At 41.4% G+C, this 24,288-nt stretch overlaps 1 protein-coding gene across 6 annotated transcripts in view; it reads right to left on the bottom strand.

Moving 5' to 3' along the window:
• Positions 1-24,288, bottom strand: part of SLC8A1 (solute carrier family 8 member A1) — a 400,022-nt gene that overhangs the window by 67,228 nt on the left and 308,506 nt on the right. For 5 of the 6 annotated variants that reach the window (XM_061625553.1, XM_061625554.1, XM_061625551.1 and 2 more), the window contains exon 3: positions 2,072-2,175. In XM_061625553.1, the coding sequence (XP_061481537.1) occupies positions 2,072-2,175 (104 nt within the window). Of the gene's footprint in view, positions 1-2,071; positions 2,176-3,183; positions 3,291-24,288 lie in introns of all 6 variants that reach the window. The other variant, XM_061625557.1, reaches the window with a different exon arrangement.

The raw sequence follows: 24,288 nt of genomic DNA, 5'->3' as shown, positions 1-24,288 counted from the left end.
TTTAATATTATTCACTGCTGGCAATGCCACAACATGTGGTAATGCACTATAATCTAGTAAAGCAGTTCATAATGTCAGGAGTCAACTGCTCAGGTCTTTTTAGGAAAGTCTTTTTCAGATGGGCTGGTTTTCATATTCTACCCTTCTTAATGTAGGAACACAATAGCTGAAACACCACTTTGCCCATTGTAACCTCTGGATGAGGAGTCAGTGATAGTTTGACTGTCTGCTTTGATGATGATGATTAATAATAATCCAAGTATATCCTGCCTTTTCTCCAAGAAGCTCAGGCTGGCAGTTATTCTGCTTTATATGCACATCAACCCTGTGAGGCAGGTGAGGCTGACAGAGAGTGACTGACCCAGGGTTGAGTGGGTGGGGTTTGGAACCCACATGCTGCTGGTCTTACACATTTCTTACATGCAGAAGGAACCCACTTCTTTTGGTGGTGGGTGCTTAGAGCTGACTGCTTACCTTTTCTGAAATCTAAAAGAGACAAGGGATGACTTGAATATTTGTGGGGGTTTTCTGCATCAAGAGCAGGGCCAACTCCTTGTGTGAGGGATGTCCTAGCAAAATGGCTCGTCCACACTATAATTCGAATTATTTTAATACAAATGTGCACTGTGGCCCAAATTGCAAATTGCATGCCAACCAGGGTAACAGTAGCCTAGCAGTCCTTTCAGAATAGGAAGCAACAACACCCCACTTCCAGTGGAGGTAACTGGGAACAGAGAAACAGCAGGGAGAAGGTACATATTTCCCTTCTACATTTCTTGCCATTTCCCCAATGGAATTCAAAATGCACTCGTATCTCCACAGATAGATGGGGAAAGTACTAGGTGTCCTCTCTTCCTCACGAGTTCTCTGCTCCCAAACAAGAAGAGCATTTCCTGTTTTAAAAGGACACCAAACTGTGCTGTCTATTGAACTTGATCAATTAAATTCAGGCTTCACATTACACTTTGTTAAGACCAGAGTTCCATATGTCTTTCTGGTAGAGCTCTTAATGCATGGGCCCACAACAAGGGTCCTCCTAGGTAATCAGGTAGACTAATAGGTTTAATGTTATTTCACTGTGTCACTTAATACGTTCAAAGTTATTTCACTGTTATTACTTCTTAGTGAGCAAATGGGTAGAATACTGCAAAATGTTTTCCCTTTTTATCTTTTCAAGTAAAAGGCTCAGATTTTTTTTTTTTTAGAAAGCTGAGTATTCAGATAAAGGGCATGAAATATCCCAAGGGGGGCAGTGATCAGACCTCATAATCCCCCCCTGGCCAGAGTTCTAGAATAGTGGGAGGGCAGTTAAAGAGTCTGGGGTGTACATACAGGGACATCGTGCAGCAGTTAAAGAGTCTGGGCTGTATATATGGGGACACTGCACAGTTAATTCACTGTGCCTGAATCCAATTGACCAATGGCAATTGACCCTTCATGGTAGTGGTTACAATCTTTTTATGATTATCATAAAATCTATGCACTATTATTTGGATTTTATATTACTCACTTCACAGGGCTTATTATATGATTAATTTATACGATGCATTTTAAGTGGAACCTAATAACCAATTGCTTGCGGGCTTCCCCCAGGCACCTGGTTGGCCGCTGTGAGAACAGGATGCTGGACTAGATGGGCCACTGGCCTGATCCAGCAGGCTCTTCTTATGTTCTTAACACATAGGCTACCATTACATGTTTTATGTGTGCAATGTATAGTTTGGGGCTCATTAAGAGGATTCTGTGGCAATTGACCCTTCATGGTAGTGGTTACAATCTTTTTATGATTATCATAAAACCTATGCACTATTATTTGGATTTTATATTACTCACTTCACAGGGCTTATTATATGATTAATTTATACGATGCATTTTAAGTGGAACCTAATAACCAGTGGGAATGTAATTATTGTTTTGCTCAAAAAAGAGAGAGACAAAATTAAAACCGCTAAGCTTGACAGAGGCCATGGCAAGCTAAGTGGAAGCCAAGTCAGAAAGTTGTGAGAGGAGGGAAACACAAACAGAGAAAGGCCCCCAGTTTCTTGTCAGCTGTCTGGGTTTACTCTCACACCTTTCATTCTTCTTCGAATCCATATTGGTTCCTCAAGCACAAGGAAGAAAGTGCACTCTTTCTCATATTCCTCTCGGTCAAGTATTCTAAGGGTAATGAACTTCCTGTGGGAAAACAGACAAAGGCAAAACAAATGGTTGGCGTTACACACACACACACATGCTTTAAGTCTGACCAGTTGAGGTTGCGGTTGACTATGATGACAATGGAGAGGAAGACTCTGTCACACATCCCTATCTTTTATGTATGTAAAAGAGCACAAAACCTCTGTTCCAGAAACTTCCTGGGTTGATTTCAGTTGAATTTAGCTTTAAAATCAGAAAATAAAAATAAGAGGGATTTTCTTAGCATTTCTTTCTTTCTTTTTGGTGGGGGAGGGCCGTAATAGGTTTGTTTCCAAATTTTACGTCAGTGTCAGTTTTTTATTCCAAGTGTAGGCCTCTTTATTACTGTGTCTCAAGAGTTTAAGACAGTTTACTCAAACAATCCTATAAGGCGGTTTAGGATGAGACGTAAGCCCTTTCCACGTGGTCATTCTGTGGAGAATGCATGTGCATGATGATGGGTGGCAGGTTCTGCCCATGATCTATGTGAGTTCATTAGAAGGGCTGAAGACATTCCCCATTTACATAGCCTGCTACTCACTGACCCATCCCCAAGAGTGTTCATTCTCCACAGAATGAATGCCTGGAAAGAGTTTTGCTTCATGGCAGAACAAGTTTTAAACTTGGGTTTGTCACATGGTATCCGCTACTTTAGTGCACTGATCCTCACTCAAAAACAAAATGCTTTTGTTTCTGTCTTAGCCACACCAGTATAGAAAATAAGCTAGATAATGGTAGTTCCATTGAACTGAAAGGAGTTAATCTGAGTGAACCCCCTGCTCTGTCCTCTGGCCAAATTGTGCCTTAATTTTACAGGGAATGAAAAACTGGAGTTCAGGACATTCTAACAATGATGTCTGTGGTGAGCAACTCAGCTCTCTGCCCCTTTACATAGATAATGAAATGTGTGTTTAAGAGACTCCATGAACGGGAATGTGCCAGGCATCCATGAGTGATCAAGACAGGTGCATACAGGCAGGGCTCAGCCCCACACAGCCAATCCCCCACCTTTCTTTTCACTCATCTCCACCAGACGGGGCTCCCCAATTTCAATGTAGAAGGTCTTGTTTTTCTCATATTCCTCATCATCAATTACTTTGATAGATATCGTTTTGCTGAAACAGAGAAGAAGAAGAATAGAGATTCAAGAGTAAGGCAGGGGGGAAAAGGGAGGAAAGTAAAAGGGGGAAAAAGAGGAAATCATACAGAGGACAGAAAATTTCAAAAAAGAAACCAAAGGGGTATTGTACCATGCACCTGAAATTATGACATTCTATTTTTTAATAATGCATAACAGCTCACAGGTGTCTCTGTAACATCCACATCTGCATGGGAGAATTTCATGAAGTCATAAGAACATAAGAAGAGCCCTGCTGGATCAGACCAAAGGAGCCCAGCATCCTGATCTCACATTGGCTAACTAGATGGGCTTCCCATAAGCAGGACCCGAGCACAATAGCACTCTCCTCCCTTGCGATTCCCAGCAACTGGCATACAGTGGGTGCAGAACATAGCCACAGTGGCTAGAAGCCATTGATCCTCCACAAAGCTGTCTCAACCCTTTAAACCCATTCTAGTTGGTGGCCATCATCACATCTTGTGGGAGAGAATTCCATAGTATCCCAAAGCGATAGTCCATGTAGGCATCTAACTTGTATGATTCGCTGTCATTCTGATCTGCTGCCATTCTGGGGCATATATACAATATAAATCTATATTGGACCTGGCTTCTTCCAAAGAATCCTGGGAACTGTAGACTGTTGGGAGTGCTGGGAATTCTATTAGAGATCACTAACCACTCTCCAGGGAGAGGGGAATGACTAGGAAACCAATCTAGTGTGGTTTAAAAATGTGTTCCTGTATTGCCTGCTCTTACCCTGCATCCTCTTAGTGATGTTTGCATTGTGGGGTAGGATCTGCAAACTTAGGTTGTGTACACATCATACTTTTTTTTTTTTTAAGTACATGACATTCCCAAAAAAATCCTGGGAACTGTAGTTTACTCCTCACAAAGCTACAGTTTCCAGCACCCTTACCGAACAATAGTTCCCAGGATTCTTTGCAGAACTCATGTGTTTTAAATGCATGGTGTGTATGCAGCCTTATAAATATAACATCATGGCAGTGTTGCTTCATAGTTACATCACATGATGTCATATTTGGCTTTAAGTAGGTACTAATATCTCTATTTATCAAGTGTGCTGTGCAAACAAAGAACAGAAAGGCCAAAGTGCAGGTGCAGTCTCTAGGTTCTGCATGAGAGAGGTAAGGTGGATCCAAACCTTGCAAGTTATGCAGGCTTAACTCTCTTCACCCACCAAAATTTGGGCTTGGGTTAGTATCAGGCTACAGCTCTAACCTATGTAGATTAAAGCTGCAGGTAGCTGCACTGGTCTATTAGCAAAAATCCAAAAGCAATAATGATTTATACTATTATGAGGACCGACTAGGGTTGCATTCCAATACATGTATACTCCAAAGTAAACTCCATTCAATTACTCCCAGGTAAGTGTGCATTGGACTGCAGCCTAAAACATCACAAAGCAGTGAGCATCCATTCAAGTTTTCCTAGAACCAAGTTTTCCACTTAGTGCTAGAATAATACCTGAATAATTGCTTACTTTCATGTAGGGATGGAAGGCTCTGTCAATTTCAGTTCTCTCAGTTTGTCATCTTTCTAATCTTAAATTCGGTTCTCCACATTTCTGCAGCAGTTTCCAATTTTTTTAAAAAAACACTCATCTAAATTCTTCAGCTTTTTAGTGCAAATTTCTCCTAATAATTTTTTTTTGTATACAGTACACATAAAAATGTAAACATTTTTGCAAGCAATTAGAACACAAGAACATAAGAAGAGCCTGCTGGATCAGGCCAGTGGCCCATCTAGTCCAGCATCCTGTTCTCACAGTGGCCAACCAGGTGCCTGGGGGAAGCCCGCAAGCAGGCTTTATTTTAATTTATTGCATGTTTATGCTATTTTTGCAAATATATTCATTTTGGGCATTTTTTTTTTTGCATTTTTATAAAATATTGCTTAGTTGGAGAACTGCTTTGCAAAATTCAGGTGTGCGAATTTCAAAGGATGGCTGTGTTTCAGTTCTCACATTGTTTTGGAAAGTGCAAATTTGATAAATTCAGCTTTGAATGTGAATTTAACTGAACTTCTCGCCCATCCCTATTCTTGTGTAAGTTTTTATAGGATTGCAGGTCAACAGTTTAGTCCTATGCATCTTTACTCAGAAGTAAATATTGCAATGTTGGTGTGTGACTTACTCCCAGTTAATCATCTCTACACTCCAACAGAAGACTTACATAGACTGAACACTGGGGCTTTTTCATAGTGTCTTGCAATATCTTCCCTGCCCCCCCTTTTGTTTTAACATCTAGCCTGAAGAAGATAAGACTTCTGGTGAATACATGTGGCCCAGAGCTCCAGTTCCACAGATGTAAGTGGGAAGGGCCCTAGCTCAGTGGTAGAGCATCTAGTTTGCATGCAGAAGGTCCCAAGTTCAATCCCTGTCATCTCCAGGTAGGGCTACGAGAGACCCTTACTTGAAATATTGGAGAGCTGCTGCCAATAGATGAATCAATGATCTGACTCGGTATAAGGCAGCTTCCTATGTTCTTAAGTCTAGCCTTCTCTTTTTTTTCTCATTAAGAGAATCTAAGCCTAAGTTGCTTTATCCACTTTTTTTTTTAAAAAAAGGAAAGCACAGGAAAATGGAAAAAAGTAGCAATACCATTAGTGAGAAACAGTTGGAAAATCAGAAATTCTTAGGCCAGGTTATAGTGGAAAGGACGACATTCCTTCACAAAGCCATGCTGTATGATCCATTATTTTATATATCTATATCCCTGTGTAAACACATTCTAGAACCCTAACACTTAATCAGTCAATACATCCATCCATCCGTCTCTCCATCACTCTCACACACCAATAGTGTTCAATGCATATCAGTCTTAATTTTCAGTCTGCCAACTGACACTGCTCTTTTCGTACTTTCTACCTTCTTGTATCTTATGGTATGCCAGGACGTGCACATTAACTTAGTGCTTTGGTTCTAAACAGCATGTTATCCCAGCATTCCACTTCTCAGACTGGAGGGTAGTTTGACTACAATTCTAAGCAATTGAGCTCTATGTTGCAGGAAATGGAATCCAATTGGATACGTGTGTGTGTGTGTGTGTGTGTGTGTGTATGTGGTATGTGTGTGTATAAGTTAGAATCTTATACATGGACAGTGAAAATTGAGTTATTTTCATTTAATGTGAACACTGACAACAAGCATCCCTAGTTACTTCAGTAATCAAACTGAAAAGGCCACAGTGGAGGAACAGAGGATGTAAATGAAGCTGTACTTGGCAAGAGCTGTTGATATATGTATGAGGATTTCAGCATAATGCTCTTTAGAGAACTAGAATTAACTTTCAGCAACCAGAAATGCCAAGCACTTATCTGGAGAAGAATAATGTAGCCTACTAAAACTTGTTTTCCGTCCTCCCTGTTTGCAATATGTTATGAGCAATTGGGAGGCAGAGGGGGATAGCTCAGTTTTAGAATGCATGCTTTGTATGCAGAAGGTGCCAGGACTCTTGGCTGAAACCCTGGAGAGGTGCTGTCAGTCAGAATGGTCAAAGTTGGGTTGGACGGACCAATAATGTGACTTGGTATAAGGCAGTTTCATTTGTTTATTTTGTTAATACTTTATGGCAGTTTAGGAATGAACTTTCTGGGCTTATCCAAGGTTTTGAATATGAAGGGTGCTATAGCTGATCCATTATTTTCAAACAAATACACTTTGCACTCATTTCCATACTACAGCGACACACAGGAATGAAAGACCTTTAAGCCGGCCTTAGTGTTATTGATAGTGACAAAATCCAGTGACCTCACTGGGTAAAGCCACCAGGCTACAAAAGGCATCTGGGAAAGTAAATAAGACCTGCTGTTTCTAGGCTCTTGAAAACAGTCCAGGATGTTTTTAAGCTGAGCATCGCTAACAATAAATAAAGCAGCACAAAAGAGCAGATGGATATCTCACATCTATGCATGGAATTACTGTCTGGCCATTCAATGCTGCCTATAGAAATATACATCTCAAGAAGCTTTTATAGGATGCTATTTGTCTATGGCGTTTCACACCCTGGAAATGCCAAGGGTTGGATTAACCACCCCCTCCAGTTGCTGGGGAACAGGAGAAATGGAAGGGAGAAAGTCTGCAGAATAAAAAAAAAAATTGTCCTTGTGAGGCGTCCTTCCCTGGCTCTCCCTCTCAGGTTCCTACCTGCTCGTGGTTACTGCCTGTCTCTAGGCACCACCAGGGACTCCATCAGTCCAGACCGCTCTCTCTTATGATTTCTCTCCCCGCTCTAGCACAGATCTCAACAGATCCCCCTGCTAGGCAACCACCAGTAACGTCCCAATACTAGTATTCCCAGAGACTCTGAATACTGGTATTGTTATTCTCTTCACCACTGCCACCATTTGTTACAGTTCCCCTTCAGCCTTGGTCATTACCTTACCCTCCCTTCTGGTCTGTGAAACCCCAGCCAAGGATCAGGCCTTTGGTAAACCAAATTAAGTATTTAACAAGATTAACAAGATTTCTTCTTAAGGCACATAAGCATATGGTTTTACTCAATACTAATCCGAACTCCACCTCCCTCCTGGTAAACAACTCTCTAAACCCCACCAAGCAATCCACTCTTTCTCTTCTCCCCTCAGATTCCACAATTCACCACCTCACATTCACCCAGATTTACCTGTCATCCTTTCATTTATACTGTCAGCCATTTTTCACATTCAGCCAATCATCAAGCATTCTATTGCCCATTCACTCCCCCTCCTCTTTCACTACTTACCATGTATACTCTAAACAACCAGCACTTACCATATATACACTAATATATAGGAACATCACATTTCCCCCCCCCCTTAAACAACTGCAGAGTATTATTCCTGTTCCAGGATTTATATGTCGCGTTAACAAATAAAAGTCTCTATGGGGAAAATGTCTTTCTTTGTTCCTCTGTCTGGTCACGTCACTGCAGTCCCAGCCACTTGCCTGGAAAGTCCATCGGCCAGTACATTGTCCTTGCCTTTGATGAACTGGAAGTCCACTTGATAGTCCTGTAGGGCCCAGGACCACCTCTGCAGCATAGTGTTATGGTTTTTCATAGTCTGCAACCATAACAAGGCCCGATGATCCGTAGTCACTGTGAATCTTCGTCCCCACACGTATGGGCGCAACTTGTTCAGTCCCCACACGACCGCTAGGCACTCCTTCTGGACCGACGAATAGTTTTTCTCCCTCGGCGTCAGCTTGCGACTCAGATACGCCACTGGATGTCTGGTGCCTTCTCTCTCCTGTAGCAAGACGACTCCCAGCGCGAGGTCTGACGCATCTGTAGCCACGATGAATGGTTGCTCATAGTCTGGTGCTATTAATATGGGTCCTTGGCACAAGGCTTGTTTCAGCAGATCAAAAGCCTTCTGACATTCATCCGTCCATACCACACGCTCAGAACACTTCTTCTTTGTTAATTCATGCAAGGGGGTTGCTATTTCCCCAAAATTTCTCACAAACTTCCTATAAAATCCAGCCACACCCAGAAATGCCCTTACTTGTTTTTTGGTTAAGGGGATTGGCCACGCTTGTATTGCCTCCACCTTGCTCCATAAGGGGGTGATTTTCCCACTCCCCACCTTATGTCCTAAATAGATTACTTCCTTTAGTCCAAACTGGCATTTCTTAGCTTTTATTGTGAGGCCTGCTTTTCTTAAGGCCTCCAATACTGTGGTCAGGTGTTGGACATGCTCAGGCACCGACTTGCTAAAAATGGCCACGTCATCGATATAGGCCACTGCAAAATCTGACATGCCTCGCAACACAGTATTGATTAGCCTCTGAAATGAACTTGGTGAGTTCCTTAGTCCCATGGGTAAGGTCACAAACTCATATAACCCATCTGGTGTACTGAAGGCAGTTTTGGCTCTGGATTGCTCGTCTAGTTCCATTTGCCAAAATCCTTTACAGAGATCTAGTGTAGAGATAATGGTTGCTGCCCCCAATAACTCTAACATTGCGTCTACCCTAGGCATAGGATACGCATCTGGGACAGTAATTTTATTGATTAGCCGATAATCAATGCAAAACCTTGTCGTTCCATCTTTTTTCGGAACCAGGACAATACTTGAGGCCCAGGGATTGATGGATTCCCTGATCACTCCTAATTCCAGCATATCTTCCACCTCCTTTTTGATCTCATTCAAAACTTTCCCATTCACACGATACGGAACAGATCTGATTGGGGCATGATCTCCAGTATCAATGGAATGTATAACTATACTGGTTCGGCCAGGTTTGTTGCGAAAGAGATTCCTATAGGTTTTCAAAACTCTCAGAATCTCTTCTTTTACTTCCGCCTCTAACCATTCCAATTGATCTACCACTCCTTTGTCTTTGCTTTCCTGTACCAAATCTGGAAGTTCAGGCCCACTTCCCTCAGGGAATAAGGTAACTTGCAACACCTGTGCATCCCTGGTATGGTAAGGCTTCAACATATTTACATGAACCACTTTGCTTTTCTTTAATTGGTCTGTGGTGATTACATATGTCACTGTGTCAAGCCTTTCTCTGATGGTATATGGTCCTTCCCAGTTAGCCTGTAATTTGTCATGTTTCCTGGGTATGAACGCCATAACCATATCTCCCACATCATACACACGTTCTCTGGCTGTTCTGTCATACCAGCAACCTTGCTTCTCCTGTGCATGACTCAAATTCTCTTTCACTACTTCCATCATTGATGTTAATTTATTGCGGAATTCCAATACAAAATCTACTACAGAAGCTTTGTACTCTCCCAGAGTTCCTTCCCATGAATTTTTTAGCAGTTCCAAAGGTCCCCTCACTTTTCTAGTAAACATTAGTTCAAAGGGTGAGAAGCCTGTTGACTCCTGAGGGACTTCTCTGTATGCAAATCAGAAGCATCCCAAACGTTCATCCCAGTCTTGTGGGTGATCTTGAACATAGCTTCTTATCATGCCCTTCAAAACTCCATTGAATCTCTCAGTTAGCCCATTAGTGGCGGGATGGTAAGTAGTGGTCTTTAGATGTTTTAGACCACAACATTTCCACATACATTGCATCACTTCTCCCATGAATACACTGCCTTGATCTGTCAGCACTTCATGAGGGAAACCCAGCCTCATAAAGATTTTTAATAAAGCCTCTGCCACTACAGGGGCTTCTACAGATCTCAGTGCTTCTGCGTCTGGGTACCTGGTGGCAAAATCCACCACCACCACTAGATATTTCTTGCCATGCCTTGTGGGTTTGGAAAAAGGGCCCACCAAATCTATTCCCACTCTATAAAAGGGTTGTCCAATTATAGGAAGGGGCTTTAAGGGTGCCTTGGTCTTTACTCCACTCTTTCCCACCTTTTGGCATATTCCACAAGATAGACAATGTTGTTTTACATCCTTGGAGATATTTGGCCAATAATAATGTGCAGCCAATCTCCTCTTGGTCTTTTTTATTCCCAGATGTCCTGCACATGGGACATCGTGGGCTACCTCTAGCAATCTGGTTCTGTATTTGCTAGGTACTATCAATTGCTTCACTGGTTCACATTCATCCTTTCTTTCAGCAGGCATCCACAGTCTATATAAAATCCCATTCTCACACACAACTTGATTCCTCAGTTTGTCAGTGAAAGGAATCTGTTGGGTCAGGGCTTGTTCCTTTACCTGCTTCAAACTGATATCTTTATGCAGCTCTTCCCTGAATTGCTCTGCTTCTTCCCCAGAGACCACTTGATACAGTTTGTCTTCTTCAGCAGGCCTGCTAGTGGTTGCTATGGTGACCTGAGGCTGGCTAACAGATTCCACCCTGTTTGTTTCAGCCCCCCTTAATATGGCTTCTTTTTCTCTGCCAAGTTGCTGTCTGGTCACTACATAGATCTTTCCTTGGGCGCCCATTACATCCCTTCCCAGTATTACTGGTTCTTGTTGCTGGGCATTAATACCAACTTTATATTGGCCCTTTCGGCCTCTCCATTCCATTTTCACTAGGGCCACAGGCAAACTCTCTGGTTGACCCCTCACTCCTTGGATATTCACCGTTTCCTGAGGTAATATTTCTTCAGATTTTATTAAATCTGGCCTCAGTAACGTCTGAGCGGCACCAGTGTCAAGCAATGCCCAATAATTTGCCCCTTGTACACTCACTTCCTCTCTCAGACTTGAATCAAGGTCTGTTACTTCTGTCCAGTTTATCTGGCAAAACTGAACCTTTTTCGCTGTTTCTTGGGCTCTGTTTTCACTGCCCTTGTCTGAGCAGGATTACTACTGGGGTTGGTAACCTCACATTGAAAACGTAGGTGCCCTGGTCTACCACATTTGTAGCATAATTTCTCCTCACTTTTAGGGTACACAGATCCACTCTGGGGTGTCCTGTGCCCTTCAGATTTTAATGGAGGACTCACTCGCTGTGGTACCACATCCCTTCTGCCAGCACTATATGGTCTGGGTTTAAAATCTCTTGATGTTTTCCCCACCCAGCCAGTTCTATTGGAGGCGAAGTGATCTGCCAACTCTGCGGCCTCCTGCACAGATGTAGGGGAACGGTCTTTGACCAGGAGCCTTATTTCTGGTGGTAACTGATGGTATAATTGATCCAGTATCATGAGGGTTTTCACCTCTTCCACTGACTGAGCTTTGGCACTACTCATCCACTTTCCAAATATATCCATCAACTTTGCTCCCAGTTCCACAAAAGACCTCCCTGTCTGTATCTGGCAATTTCTGAAAAGCTTTCTAAAATAATCAGGCCCCAGTCTGAATCTTTTAAACACTGCTTCTTTGCATTCAGCATAGGTGACAGGCTTGTCTGAGGGGAAATATTGGTATACCTCAGCCAATTCCCCTTTAATCAGGTTTGATAAATACTGCATTTATTTATCTTCAGGTAGCCCCCACAACTGAGCTGCTTTTTCAAAGGTGCTGAAGTAAATTTGAGGATCTTGACCAGGCTCATAGACAGCAAAGTCCTTTGGAGTAATTTTTATTTTTGCTCCATCTCTCTCTTTCCTTGTCTCCTCAGAGTGAAATTTCTCTCTATCAAATTTTAACTTTTCTACTTGTAATTCAGCATCCAATGCTCGTTGCTTCTCCCTCTCCTCAAACCCCAATCTCATTCTCTCAATTTCCAACTCCCTCTGTTTTTCCTTCTCTGCACCTTCCATCCTCAATCTCTCAGCTTCCAACTCCTGCTGTTTATCTTTTTCCTCAGCCTCCATCCTCAATCTCTCAGCTTCCAACTCTCTCTGCTTGTCTTTTTCCTCAACCTCCATCCTCAATCTCTCAGCTTCCAACTCTCTCTGTTTTTCCTTCTCTGCACCTTCCATCCTCAACTTCTCTCTCAAGTACTCTATATAAGCGGGATTGCTGAAATATCCTTCTGGGGTCTCTTCTCTGACAGGTTGTTTTTGCTGGGCAGTTGCAAATCCTATAAGTGCTACCCTCAATTCATCTACCCCTTTACCCTCATGAGGTAAATTGAATGTTATGCACTTCTCCACCAGCTCCTCTCTTTTCATTTTTATGTATTCAGCCATGGTGTTTGAGTTCACTCACTCTTTGCCACACACTCTTTGCCAGTCACTCTCACAAGAAATCTTGTTTTGTTATTTCTGTTTGCCACACAACTATTAGGGATTGTCTAGTATTCGTATCTCACTGCTACAGCCAACACCTGTGACGCAGTCTCCTTTGTCACCACGTGTCTTTGGGACTCTCTTTGGTTCGTATCTGGATTCTCTGTTGTTCGTATCCCACCGCTACTGACACCACATGTGATGCGTCCTTCCCTGGCTCTCCCTCTCAGGTTCCTACCTGCTCGTGGTTACTGCCTGTCTCTAGGCACCACCAGGGACTCCACCAGTCCGGACCGCTCTTTCTTATGATTTCTCTCCCCGCTCTAGCACAGATCTCAACAGATCCCCCTGCTAGGCAACCACCAGTAACGTCCCAATACTAGTATTCCCAGAGACTCTGAATACTGGTATTGTTATTCTCTTCACCGCTGCCACCATTTGTTACAGTTCCCCTTCAGCCTTGGTCATTACCTTACCCTCCCTTCTGGTCTGTGAAACCCCAGCCAAGGATCAGGCCTTTGGTAAACCAAATTAAGTATTTATTACAGATAACAAAGCTAACAAGATTAACAAGATTTCTTCTTAAGGCACATAAGCATATGGTTTTACTCAATACTAATCCGAACTCCACCTCCCTCCTGGTAAACAACTCTCTAAACCCCACCAAGCAATCCACTCTTTCTCTTCTCCCCCCAGATTCCACAATTCACCACCTCACATTCACCCAGATTTACCTGTCATCCTTTCATTTATACTGTCAGCCATTTTAAACATTCAGCCAATCATCAAGCATTCTATTGCCCATTCACTCCCCCTCCTCTTTCACTACTTACCATGTATACTCTAAACAACCAGCACTTACCATATATACACTAATATATAGGAACATCACAGTCCTCATAAGCAACAAATTTGATTCCCCCTCCCCTTTTTCAAACAGGTAAGTTTTCAATTATATCTATATCTGATGCTGTACTAGAGAAGCTTGACCTACTTTTCTGCCTTCTTGAACCATCAGGGCATTCCATCCGTTATGGGAGAATTTAGCAATGTAATAATTAAAAAAAGGTAAGCAAGGTGAATGCAGGAAGAAGCTCGATTGTAGCAAACCAAATCTAAGACGTGAAGAATCTGTCATTCAAACAATTAACTCTTTCTTGACAAAACAGTATTCTAAAATATAAAATTTATGCCACTTTATGCATAAAAGCGATTCAATTCATCAAGAATTATGGAGGTGTATGTCTCATCAAATTAACTCTCTGGCTTGGATTTCTTGCCATAAAAAAAGAAAAGGATTGGAAATGTCCCACGCTCTCAGCTACACTATCCTGACCCTCCTTCTTCATTATCATAATGTTTTTATTTCTGTTATATTCAGTTTGCATCACTGTGACTCATGCATACAACTTCACTTGGGTACTTCACTATTCCATTTGAAGCTTCCTTTTTTTTCCAGCACAATGCATCACATTTATTAGAGTGCAACTGAGCAAAAGACTTATTTTAGAAGAAAACAAAAATGAAAAACCCAAGCCTACAATTCTTGGAGGATGAAGTGTATAGGTACAACAATCCTGTAAAGCAGCCTTTGCCAAACTGGTAGGCGCCAGATGTTTCAAACTACATCTACAATGGACTATAATGAAAACATCTGGAGGGCACCAGGTTGGCAAAGGCTGCTATAAAGATTAAAAACAAGATGGTCAAATTAAATGCCACAAGAGAGTTGGTGCACACATGTGCTTATTGGTTTTGTATGAATTTTAAGTCATGTTAGATGGGGGTATTTTACTGGTTACTACTGGGGAGTGTTTACCTGAGCTATCTCACGTCATTTAATTAGTCTTTTTACTGTAGGCTTGTATGGTATTGCACACTTTTGGTCCTGTCATTTACCTGTTGGGCCTACCTACCTTTTAAATTAATTATAACACCCTTTATATTGTAAATGTATAATGACAAAATAATGTGCAATACATAATGAACATTTAGAAAAGGAACAAAATGAAAACAGTGGTTTAAACAGCAGCAGGCAAGCTCACATAATCTATTACAAAGCACAAGAAAGACTGGGATCAAAACTCATCTTCTGAGAAATGCAGCCTGGCCAGGAATTTGGGTTTTTGTTGCGACTGTCTTCTTTTCTTCTCTGTTGAGGGCTGCAGAAAGTGGGTAAGCATTAACTGATAGAGCATCAAACCTGATTACCTTTGAAAAATGGAAATGGACTGCCTTCAAGTCGATTCCAATTTATGGCAACCCTATGAATAGGGTTTTTATGGTAAGCGGCATTCAGAGGTGGTTTACCATTGCTTACCTTTGGTTCTATGAAATTACCACCATCTGCTTTTGGATCTCATCAGAAAAGTGCTTTGCTAAGGTTGTTATTAGCATCACATTCTTCTGTCTTTTTAATAATTTGGATCCAACAGCAAAGAACGCATTGCAGGAGGGAAAAGAAAAAGGCACACAGACGTGTTTCCTTATATAAAGCCAAACACCCATTATGTTTGCCCCTCATGCTTACAATAAAACTAATTTACTCTGAGCAAGAGATAGCTATGAAAAGTTACAAGGCTGTGACATGGCTGGGATTGGTTCTCCCCCAGTGAATATTTGTAATAGTTTGTTCCATTAGCAATCACTATAGCAATAATTTTATACCCAGGGAGGGTGTAGGTGGGGAAAAGTCCTAGACATTTTATAAAGGTGGGAGGCCAAATTGTAGAGACTAGCATTCTTGGGGGCCGCTCTATTCTCCAGCTCTGTATTCTGCTGCAGAAACGGACTCCTTCATGCACAATAATTAATCATACCCAGTACATACACAATACATTGGGGAAGGGCCATAGCTCAGTGGTAGAGAATCTGCTTTGCATGCAGAAAGTCCCAAGTTCAATCCCCGACATCTCCAGGTAGGGCTGGGAGAGATTCCTGCCTGAAATCTTGGAGAGCCACTGCCAGTCAGTGTAGACAATACTGAACTACATGGACCAGAGCTTCCTATATTCCTATGTACATAACGTTCACAATAATGAATTGTGAGCTCCATAAGTAGGGAGTATGTGTGTTTTGGAATGGCCAGAGCATCACATGTGAAATCTATTATTTATAGATTTACAAACATGGTTCTCCTCCTCCCAGTTTTATCTGGCTGAAGGTCACCCAGTGAGCTTAATGGCTGAGCAGGTATTTGAACCCTGGTCTCCCAGGTCCCAGTCCAACACTCTAAGCAGGGATGTTAACATTAACGTATGGAATTGTTTTCTCACATGCCCATAACATTCGGAAATATCTTTCTTCACCTTATGAATGAACTGCGAAGTGTAACACACACCCCCTCGAACCAGGTAAAAATGCTTAGTGGGTTGATCTGGCCCACAAATTGCTAGTTAGCCACTCCTGTTCTAGGTCATGTGCCGTCGTGCTGCCCATGTACTATTCAAAACTGAAGCCCCTAAGCTGTTCAGAAAAGCAAAAGGAACACTGCCAAAAAAGGTCTCTGCAGGAGCAGGTGAATCTGTGGGCATTACATTGGTGGCCTCTGCATTATGGGTATATATTGTAACCACCCTGAGTGGTATTTTTTCACACTGGAAAGCTGTTCTGTAATCTCTTTGCACCCTGAGTTGTTGCATTTACTAGGGCCAGTGCTTTCCATTGTGGGATGATCACTGGGATTATTTAATGAAACTCCACTGACCCTGGGTTAGAAAAAGCATTGTGCTAATGTTATACATTACATTTGATCAACAAAATCATATGAGTTTTGCTTTTGATCCCCTTGCCTCAACTGGCCAAAGAGATCGTTTAGAAACGGGGGAAGAAGAAAAAGTAATATCACAGACCTGGGCTTGAAAATGGTTTATTATGCAATTTGCTAATTGGCTTGCACTGAACACCATTTATAGCTGCTCAGAGACTTCTACAACTGTTGTATAGTATCACTTTATTAAAACCCAAGAAGCACACAAAAAAGAGAAGGTGCTATGTTATTAAAACAAATGACAAGTGCTGATGTATTCAAAGAGGTAAAGAAGCATTGGAGGCAGAGAACATTCTCTTATCTATGCAGTTACAGCAAACACATGGCACTGAATTATGTTTCCAGGCAACTGTGGACTGTTAATTAGGAATGAGAAAGCCAACCTAACAGACCCGCACACATTTTTCAAGAACATAAAATGAAGATTTCTGGGGAAAGTAGAAAAATGTGTAATAATTTCCTTCCTCCTCATTTCTGCTACAAATAGACACAGAGGTAAAGCTAACAATGGAAACTCAGCCCTAAACATTTGTGCCAGTGATCTGCCTCCAAAACCAACATAGCATACCTTCAGCAATTCTACAACATCATCACTTGAGATGGCCTCCTGCAGCCATTGATGTGACCTTTTCCAAAACAATAATTTGCTGGCATAGTAAGGAAGGCCGGGGAGAGACAAAAGCCTTTTTCAGAGAGTCAAAGGTAGTTTGGATCACTGCCTGTGTTATGTACACACTTCCACTTGCACCTCTAGTATATGGGACTAATGGTAGGGCTGGGCCTAATTCCTCACTGAACACACAGGCAGCGCAGCCAGTCATGGAAGGGTCTGTCGATATGTGTAGCTACTGTCTGCATTCTAACAAGCTCTTAGATAGCTGTTAGCATCTAATGATTGGAGACCAAGCCAGAGCATGAGATGGAGAGGAAGTGAGAGAAAGCAGTCAGCACCAGAGGCCTTATTCCATTAGCACTTTCAGTTCAAAGGCAACGAAAACAAATTTGTCTCCTTACCCTGCAATCCACTCTTAGACTGCAAAGTAAATTGAGAGGATGATGACTCTCTTTCACTTAACTAGAGGATTGTGGCAAATCTCAGCAGCACGTGTCAGGGCTCATACAAACTCGATGATTTTACTTGATAAAGCTTCACTTGTACTCTTACTTAACAAATGTAGCGGTTTACTGTTTAACATTTGCCTGGTACAATTCTTGCAAACTCTTGTTTCTGCAGCCTGTCTTTGGTGGCTCAGAGATGATGATGATGAACTGAATTTATATCCCACCCTTCCTCCTGAAGGAGCCTAGGGCAGCTGTTCACCTGTTTGGGTGGGCCTGAATCCAAGCCCAGCTTTCCCCACCCTATTTCTTAACAGGTAGTAAAATCTGAGAGTGCTGAGCTGTTTGGTGCTGCACATACAGTTCCCATTAAAGTGCAAGGAAGAGCAGGGTGCTTTTCCTGGGAGCTTGATCCATACATGCAGCACAAGGGTATGTTTTGGGGGTTCCATATTCATGTGCAAGCTTCCACGTGTGCCCTTGTTGAGTAGATGAGATTATTTTTCATCATTAATATAATTTCATCATTTCGGGGGCAATCTGATGCACAATTATGCATGCTCAGGCCTGGTTTAAAGTCACTAGGACTGATGCAAATGTAACTGAGCACAGGAGTAATCTCATACCACAGCATTTTCAATGTATGAAAGTGCTTCACAATCCTGATTGTGCTTGTCCTCACAGTCCAAGGAGTTAAAAATGAAGGATTTCAGTGCCACAAATGAAACAGTGAAAATCTAGAGGAAGACTAACCCTAGCAAGATGATTCAGCTCCAGTGCTGCTAAATATAGTGGTTCTGAAGCTAAAGTACCATCTCTGCACCTCTTGCCAATGAAACTCACAGTGGTTCGGGATCTATTGCATTACTACCAGTAGTGTAGTCACAAATTCAGAAGTGCAGGGTCCCTTCACTATAGTCACAGCCACATGACCTCCCCCTTTTTTGCTGCTGGGTTGAGAATGAGATCCTTGGAGATGTCCCTAGGAGTCAATCAGCATGAAAGGGGAAAGTGTTAGCTACTAAGAAGAGTCTTCTCAGTGGCTGACTTACCTCCTTTCACTCCAATCATCAGCAAAGGGCAAAGAAGTATGTTAAAAGATTCTTCTCACTGGCTAAAACACTCCCTTATCATGCTGATTGGCTCGTAGGATTCTGGAGACATAAGGACCCTGCTCCAAAAAAAGTAAAGGTGTCTAAGATCCCCCGAAACCCTGGATGACTACACCCTTGATTACTACTTATCTGCATCTAATATATACAAAATTATATAGTGGGTTTGCACCTCTTGCCAATTAAACTCACACTGGCTTTGATATCTTACATCACTACAAATCTACACTTAATATATATAACATTATATAGTTGGCTTGAAGAAGTTTCAGTAAGAGTTTATTACACTTTACCTCACCCTTCCTCTAAGAAGTAATATCTAATTTCCTCTTTATCTGCACAATAACCCCAGGTGAGGTAGGTGAGGCTAAGAACTAGTAACTGACCCAAGATCACCAAGTGACCTTTACAGGTGGACACTGATTTGAATTTAACTCCTGCTCTACTAATGTAAATCCAACACTCTACCAGTTTGTGCTCCATTCAACATTGTCATTGGTTACAGAAATCCCTTGTTTTCTGAGATACAGAAAACACTGTGACAGTTCCTTTCAATTACAACCTTGCAAAGAGCAGGAATGAACTCATTCTACATAGCTGTTCAAAACATGATGCTAGGCACTGACTCGAGAAGATAAGGAGTTAAGGACCAATCAGGGCAAAGGGTATGTCTGATCATTCACGGACAACACAAGTAAGGAGGCAGTAAACCCATCTCTTAATCTGTTTAGTAAGATTTCTACAGATGCTGTTCACTATAAACTGCTTTTATGTGGTACAGACAAGAGTTTTGCCCCAAGAGAAGCCAACGTGACCCTAAGGGAGGACACAGACAACTGCATTTCATGTATTTCCCAGCATAAGTGATATTTTACCTAGTTTACATTCTAATTTTAACACACAAAACAAAATTTTAACCCTCTTCCAGAACCCTACTTCCACAACATGCAGGGGAAAACTTCTATTCAAAGAACACACACATTACTGGATATTTTACAGATAGCACATTACAGATTTAGGAAAATGTTTTTCCATTCCAGATGTTAAAATGTAATTCTAATGGCCACCTGCTGTACTAGAGCCCTGTGTATCATTTTTTCAAGCTCTCATTTCATCCAGTAAATGTCAATGTCACCTTTCTTGCTGCGCCTGTTCATTCAGTGAAGTCAGAATGCCAGATAGGAATTGATAATATTTTCATCACAACATACTGAATATGCCACAAGGCAAATTGTGTGTGCGCGCGTTTAAGCTGGAAAACAAAAAACTATGAATAATTGATTGTTCATGCAGAGTCCACAGAATACATTTGATGAATCGTTATTGTTACCCAAACGGAATTGTGTACTCGCTGGAGAGGAATCATACATTTGTTCAAACTACATTTCAACCTCTGTGATACACGCTTAAGACTACCTACTAATAAGGAATAATTTTGGATGTTACAGAACTGCACAAACGAAGTGGCTAATTTGGTGAGAGCTAATCTGATAATGCTATAGTTTGCATTAGATCAAACACGGCTCCAAAGAGGAAAACTACATGTTACACTTCAGCTGTGTGGAACAAAGCCCTGATGCGCCCTTTCTCTGTTGCAAGCAGCCTTGAGAAGGTGTTTTACAGTGCAGAAGGAAGAGGCAGGGAAAGGGAGGGCTTAATGCTCCCCTGTCACCTCTTTCCCTAACAATTCTCCCCAACTGTTTTTATTCCCCAGGATGTTCAAGATCAGTGTTTGCAATGGTCTAGAACAACCTCTCCCAACCTTTGGGTCCTCAGATGTTGTTGGATTACAACTCCCATCAGCCCCAGCCAGTATGGTCAGGAATGATGGGAACTGTAGTTCAGCAAAAACTGGGGACCCAAAGGTTGGGAAAGGCTGCTCTAGAACACTGGAATGTTTGGCATCTAAACTGGTTGTTTTTCGTTGTTGTTTTTAGAGCTGCCTTCTTTCTGTTTTAGGGATAAGGATCTTTTTCTTTGACCAACTACAAAATTAAATAGGTTATACTTTTCATATCACTGCATCTCCAGGCTGGAAAAATCCACCTTTTTAATTTGTTTTTCTGCGGTTGTTCAGAACATAGAAGACCTATCCTAAGAAGGAGGCAAACCTCTTGTCATCCAACTGTAGATCCCAGTTCAACTGATAGTATGTAATAAAGATTGCTTCCCTTCCCCCTCAAGGAATCACATGTCTGAAACCATGCAACAAAGATGTGTCCTGGAGTCTCAGTCATATGCAATTCCCCATGGATGGTTGCCAAGTGCTTTAAAATAATTCAAATTTGATAAACCAGTGGTGGAAATATGGGGACCTGATTATCCTTTAATATGTGAAGCAATACTTACTGGGCATCTCTCTTCTGTCATTTTTAAAGTAAAGCAGCAGATTTTTACACAAGGTGTGGAAAAAAATGCAGAAAACACAAGAGATGCCATTAGCAACTCTCCATTACAAAATGCAGAATCACCTTCAGACTGTCCAGGCTATTCTGTAGGAGGGATTCAATCACACACCATAAATTTAGGTTTGAGCAATTAAAGTGGATTAAAGTGCTCTGGTGACAGGGAAATGTACTAAAAAGTGTGGGACAATGATAGACTGATGTATAACAGACAAATGAGAATCTCCCATAGTTTCCAGCTAGTTTACTGACTGGTCAAGGGATCATGGACGTTGCATCTGGGGACCCAAAGTTGAATAACATTGATGTAGAGGAGGCCCAGGTTAATTAGTTATTTTAGATATCTAACATTAATAAATCAATCCCTCTGTGGCAATGTCTGTTATACCATTATAAAAATGAGATAGAAAAGGCAACTCCCTAGACATTATGTGGGGAGGGGACATAATGCAAAACCCAGGATTTTTTTTCCTGTCATGAGGAAAGCTCTTTTATTCCAAGGCACAGTCATGACAGCCTTTCAGGTATTTGAAGATCTCTTGTTTATTTTATTTGACAAGACTTACATACTGCTTAACTGATATATTGCTTCGTGAAGAAAAACCTCTGAGCCAGTGTTTCTCAACCATTTTTAACCCATGCCCCCTTTTAGCTAACATAAAAATCCAACGCCCCCTTTAAATTATTTCCCCATAATAACACTGAACTGCCCTGCATCAGTGATGACATGCAGATCATGTGACAAACTGCGTACGATCTTCTCACCTTCTGAACAGAACATTACATAGTTTTAGTATGGTTAATATTTCACTTGTATTGTACATATTTTTGGAATCAGTCATGCCTCACCCTCCCAAGATCTTCATACGCTCCCGCGGTTGAGAAACACTGCTCTAAGCGGTCTAATAAGAGCCAGTGTGGTGTACTGTAGTGGTTAAGCTGTTGGACTATGACCTGGGAGACCAGGGTTCAAATCCCCACACAGCCATGAAGCTCACTGGGTGACCTTGGGCCAGTCACTGCCTCTCATCCTCAGAGGAAGGCAATGGTAAATCCCCTCTGAATACCACTTACCATGAAAACCCTATTCATAGGGTCGCCATAAGTCGGAATTGACTTGAAGGCAGTCCATTTTCAAGTGGTCTAATATTGCCTGTTAATCTTCTAGTCTCCAAGGTTAACATACACAATTCTTTCAAACTTTCCTCAAATGACTTAGTCTTTTATAAAATTTAATGACTCTAAGAAAAATAGAAAATTTAAAATGACCTGATATGGGTGTATTTTGTTTCATTTACAATTCAAGATACAAAGAACTAAGAGTTAAAGAGGGTAACAGTCTTCTGTAACCATCTTGATAAGATATCAGAGTAAGAACAGTCTTGGATACTGTCCTTCCTAGAAGAGCAGGCCACCTGTGGTGCATTAAGAAGAAATAAAATAAAATGAAAGCATAAATTACAAAGCATAATAGTGTAAGGCACATGGACTGCTTGGAGCAGAGTCTAGCGAAAGGAATGTGCTTCCTTCTCCTAGCTTTACAGTGTGCTATGCAAGATTCCAGAATTGCTATGAAGTTCTGCTTTTGTGCCAACTTTTCTTATTTGAGCTGCCCAAGTCTGAAAGAGTGGTTCCAAAAAAAAAAAAGCCTTCATTTCATGACAAGATACATGGAAATGAGATCTAGCTGTATTAAAAGACTAAGAAATTCTTCCATCCCCTGGAGCACTGTCCCTAGCTGTTGGCTTGGAATGTGCAAAAGAAATATCTGGCAGAGAAATGAAGACAGTAAATCACAGTGGGATTTAATTCTCTACTCCAGGGCCCGGCTGATGGAGCTCCATTTACTCTTATATAGTTAGGAGCGTGTCAGATCTCTGCATCGGGCTGTGTTATCTGGAGAATTACAACATAAGCCTTCGGGCTTAGGGCGGTATATAAATTAAAATAAATAAATAAATAAATAAATAAACATCACTGGTAGCAGGAATGATGTGATTCTCCTGATCATCCAACCCAATTGTGCATTTACTGCTTCAAATCTAGTGCCCTGCCCTTTTTTGTTTTGTTTTGAACTCTTGCAAAAGTGGCAAAATGTATGAAAAATTGGTATGTCCACTGACATATATTACATACACCGTAGCTGTCAACTTAATAGTGAGGCTAATGATTTCTGTGAAAAGATGCTTCCACGCCATGTGTTCTAGTAGCTGTATTGATAAGTGTTGATTACTGTCACTAATACAGAAGCACAAGTCTGACCTGCAACAAAATGCCACAGCCTGATGATTAACGGCTTGTAACACAGAGGCAGGGCTTTTCACTGGTGGCACCAGTCCTGGAGAATGCCTTTCCTGCTGGAGTATGAGAGGTCCCATTGCTATTGGCATTCCACCAGCTCTTGAAGACATAACTGTTTATACAAGCATTCCCCTGAGCTTGAACTTTCTGATCTAATTGTTCCAATTGTTCTTTAAACTGTTTTAATTGTTATGCTTTTTAACGGGCTTGTTTTATTGTATATTTTAATTATGGATGCTTTTAATGTTTTGATGAAATTGTTTTATTGTGTATTTTAACCGTGTGTGCATGTTGTATAACTTATTTTACACTTGCAAACTGTTTAGAAGCCATTTTGGCATGTAAGTGGTATATACTACTACTACTACTACTAAGTCCTCACACCCCAACAGAAAAACTCCTGTTCAGAATTCCATCTAGCCAGCCAGCTAGTCATGCTTTCCTCTGGGGTACTATAAACCATTATGGCCTCAAGCAAGCCAATTCACTATCCTCTCTCTGTTTTACATTTTTCTTTTCCAAAAGTCATTCAACATGCAGTGGCTCATGGTGAGAATTAAGCATATCCTCTTTGGACTGTTTTTGTCCTTTTTGTGCAACAAAGAAGCTGGGTGCTTAACACAAACAACAGACAAAATTTCTTTAATGTACCCGTTCGCAGTTCCCTAGAGCAAAAATTAACTGCTAGTTTTATTCTTTGAAGTTCTTTGTGCCTCCAGATTCAATTCACAAATCATGAAGAAACTGCAACTATTTCTCCCCTGTGGACACTTGCCTTCTGGGCTAGTATAGTGTAGCAACTAAATAT

Source organism: Rhineura floridana, chromosome 4 (genome assembly GCF_030035675.1).
Source record: "Rhineura floridana isolate rRhiFlo1 chromosome 4, rRhiFlo1.hap2, whole genome shotgun sequence".
Lineage (NCBI taxonomy): Eukaryota > Metazoa > Chordata > Lepidosauria > Squamata > Rhineuridae > Rhineura > Rhineura floridana.
The sequence above is the reverse complement of the archived record's forward strand: the minus strand, read 5'-3'. Positions and strand labels throughout refer to the sequence as shown.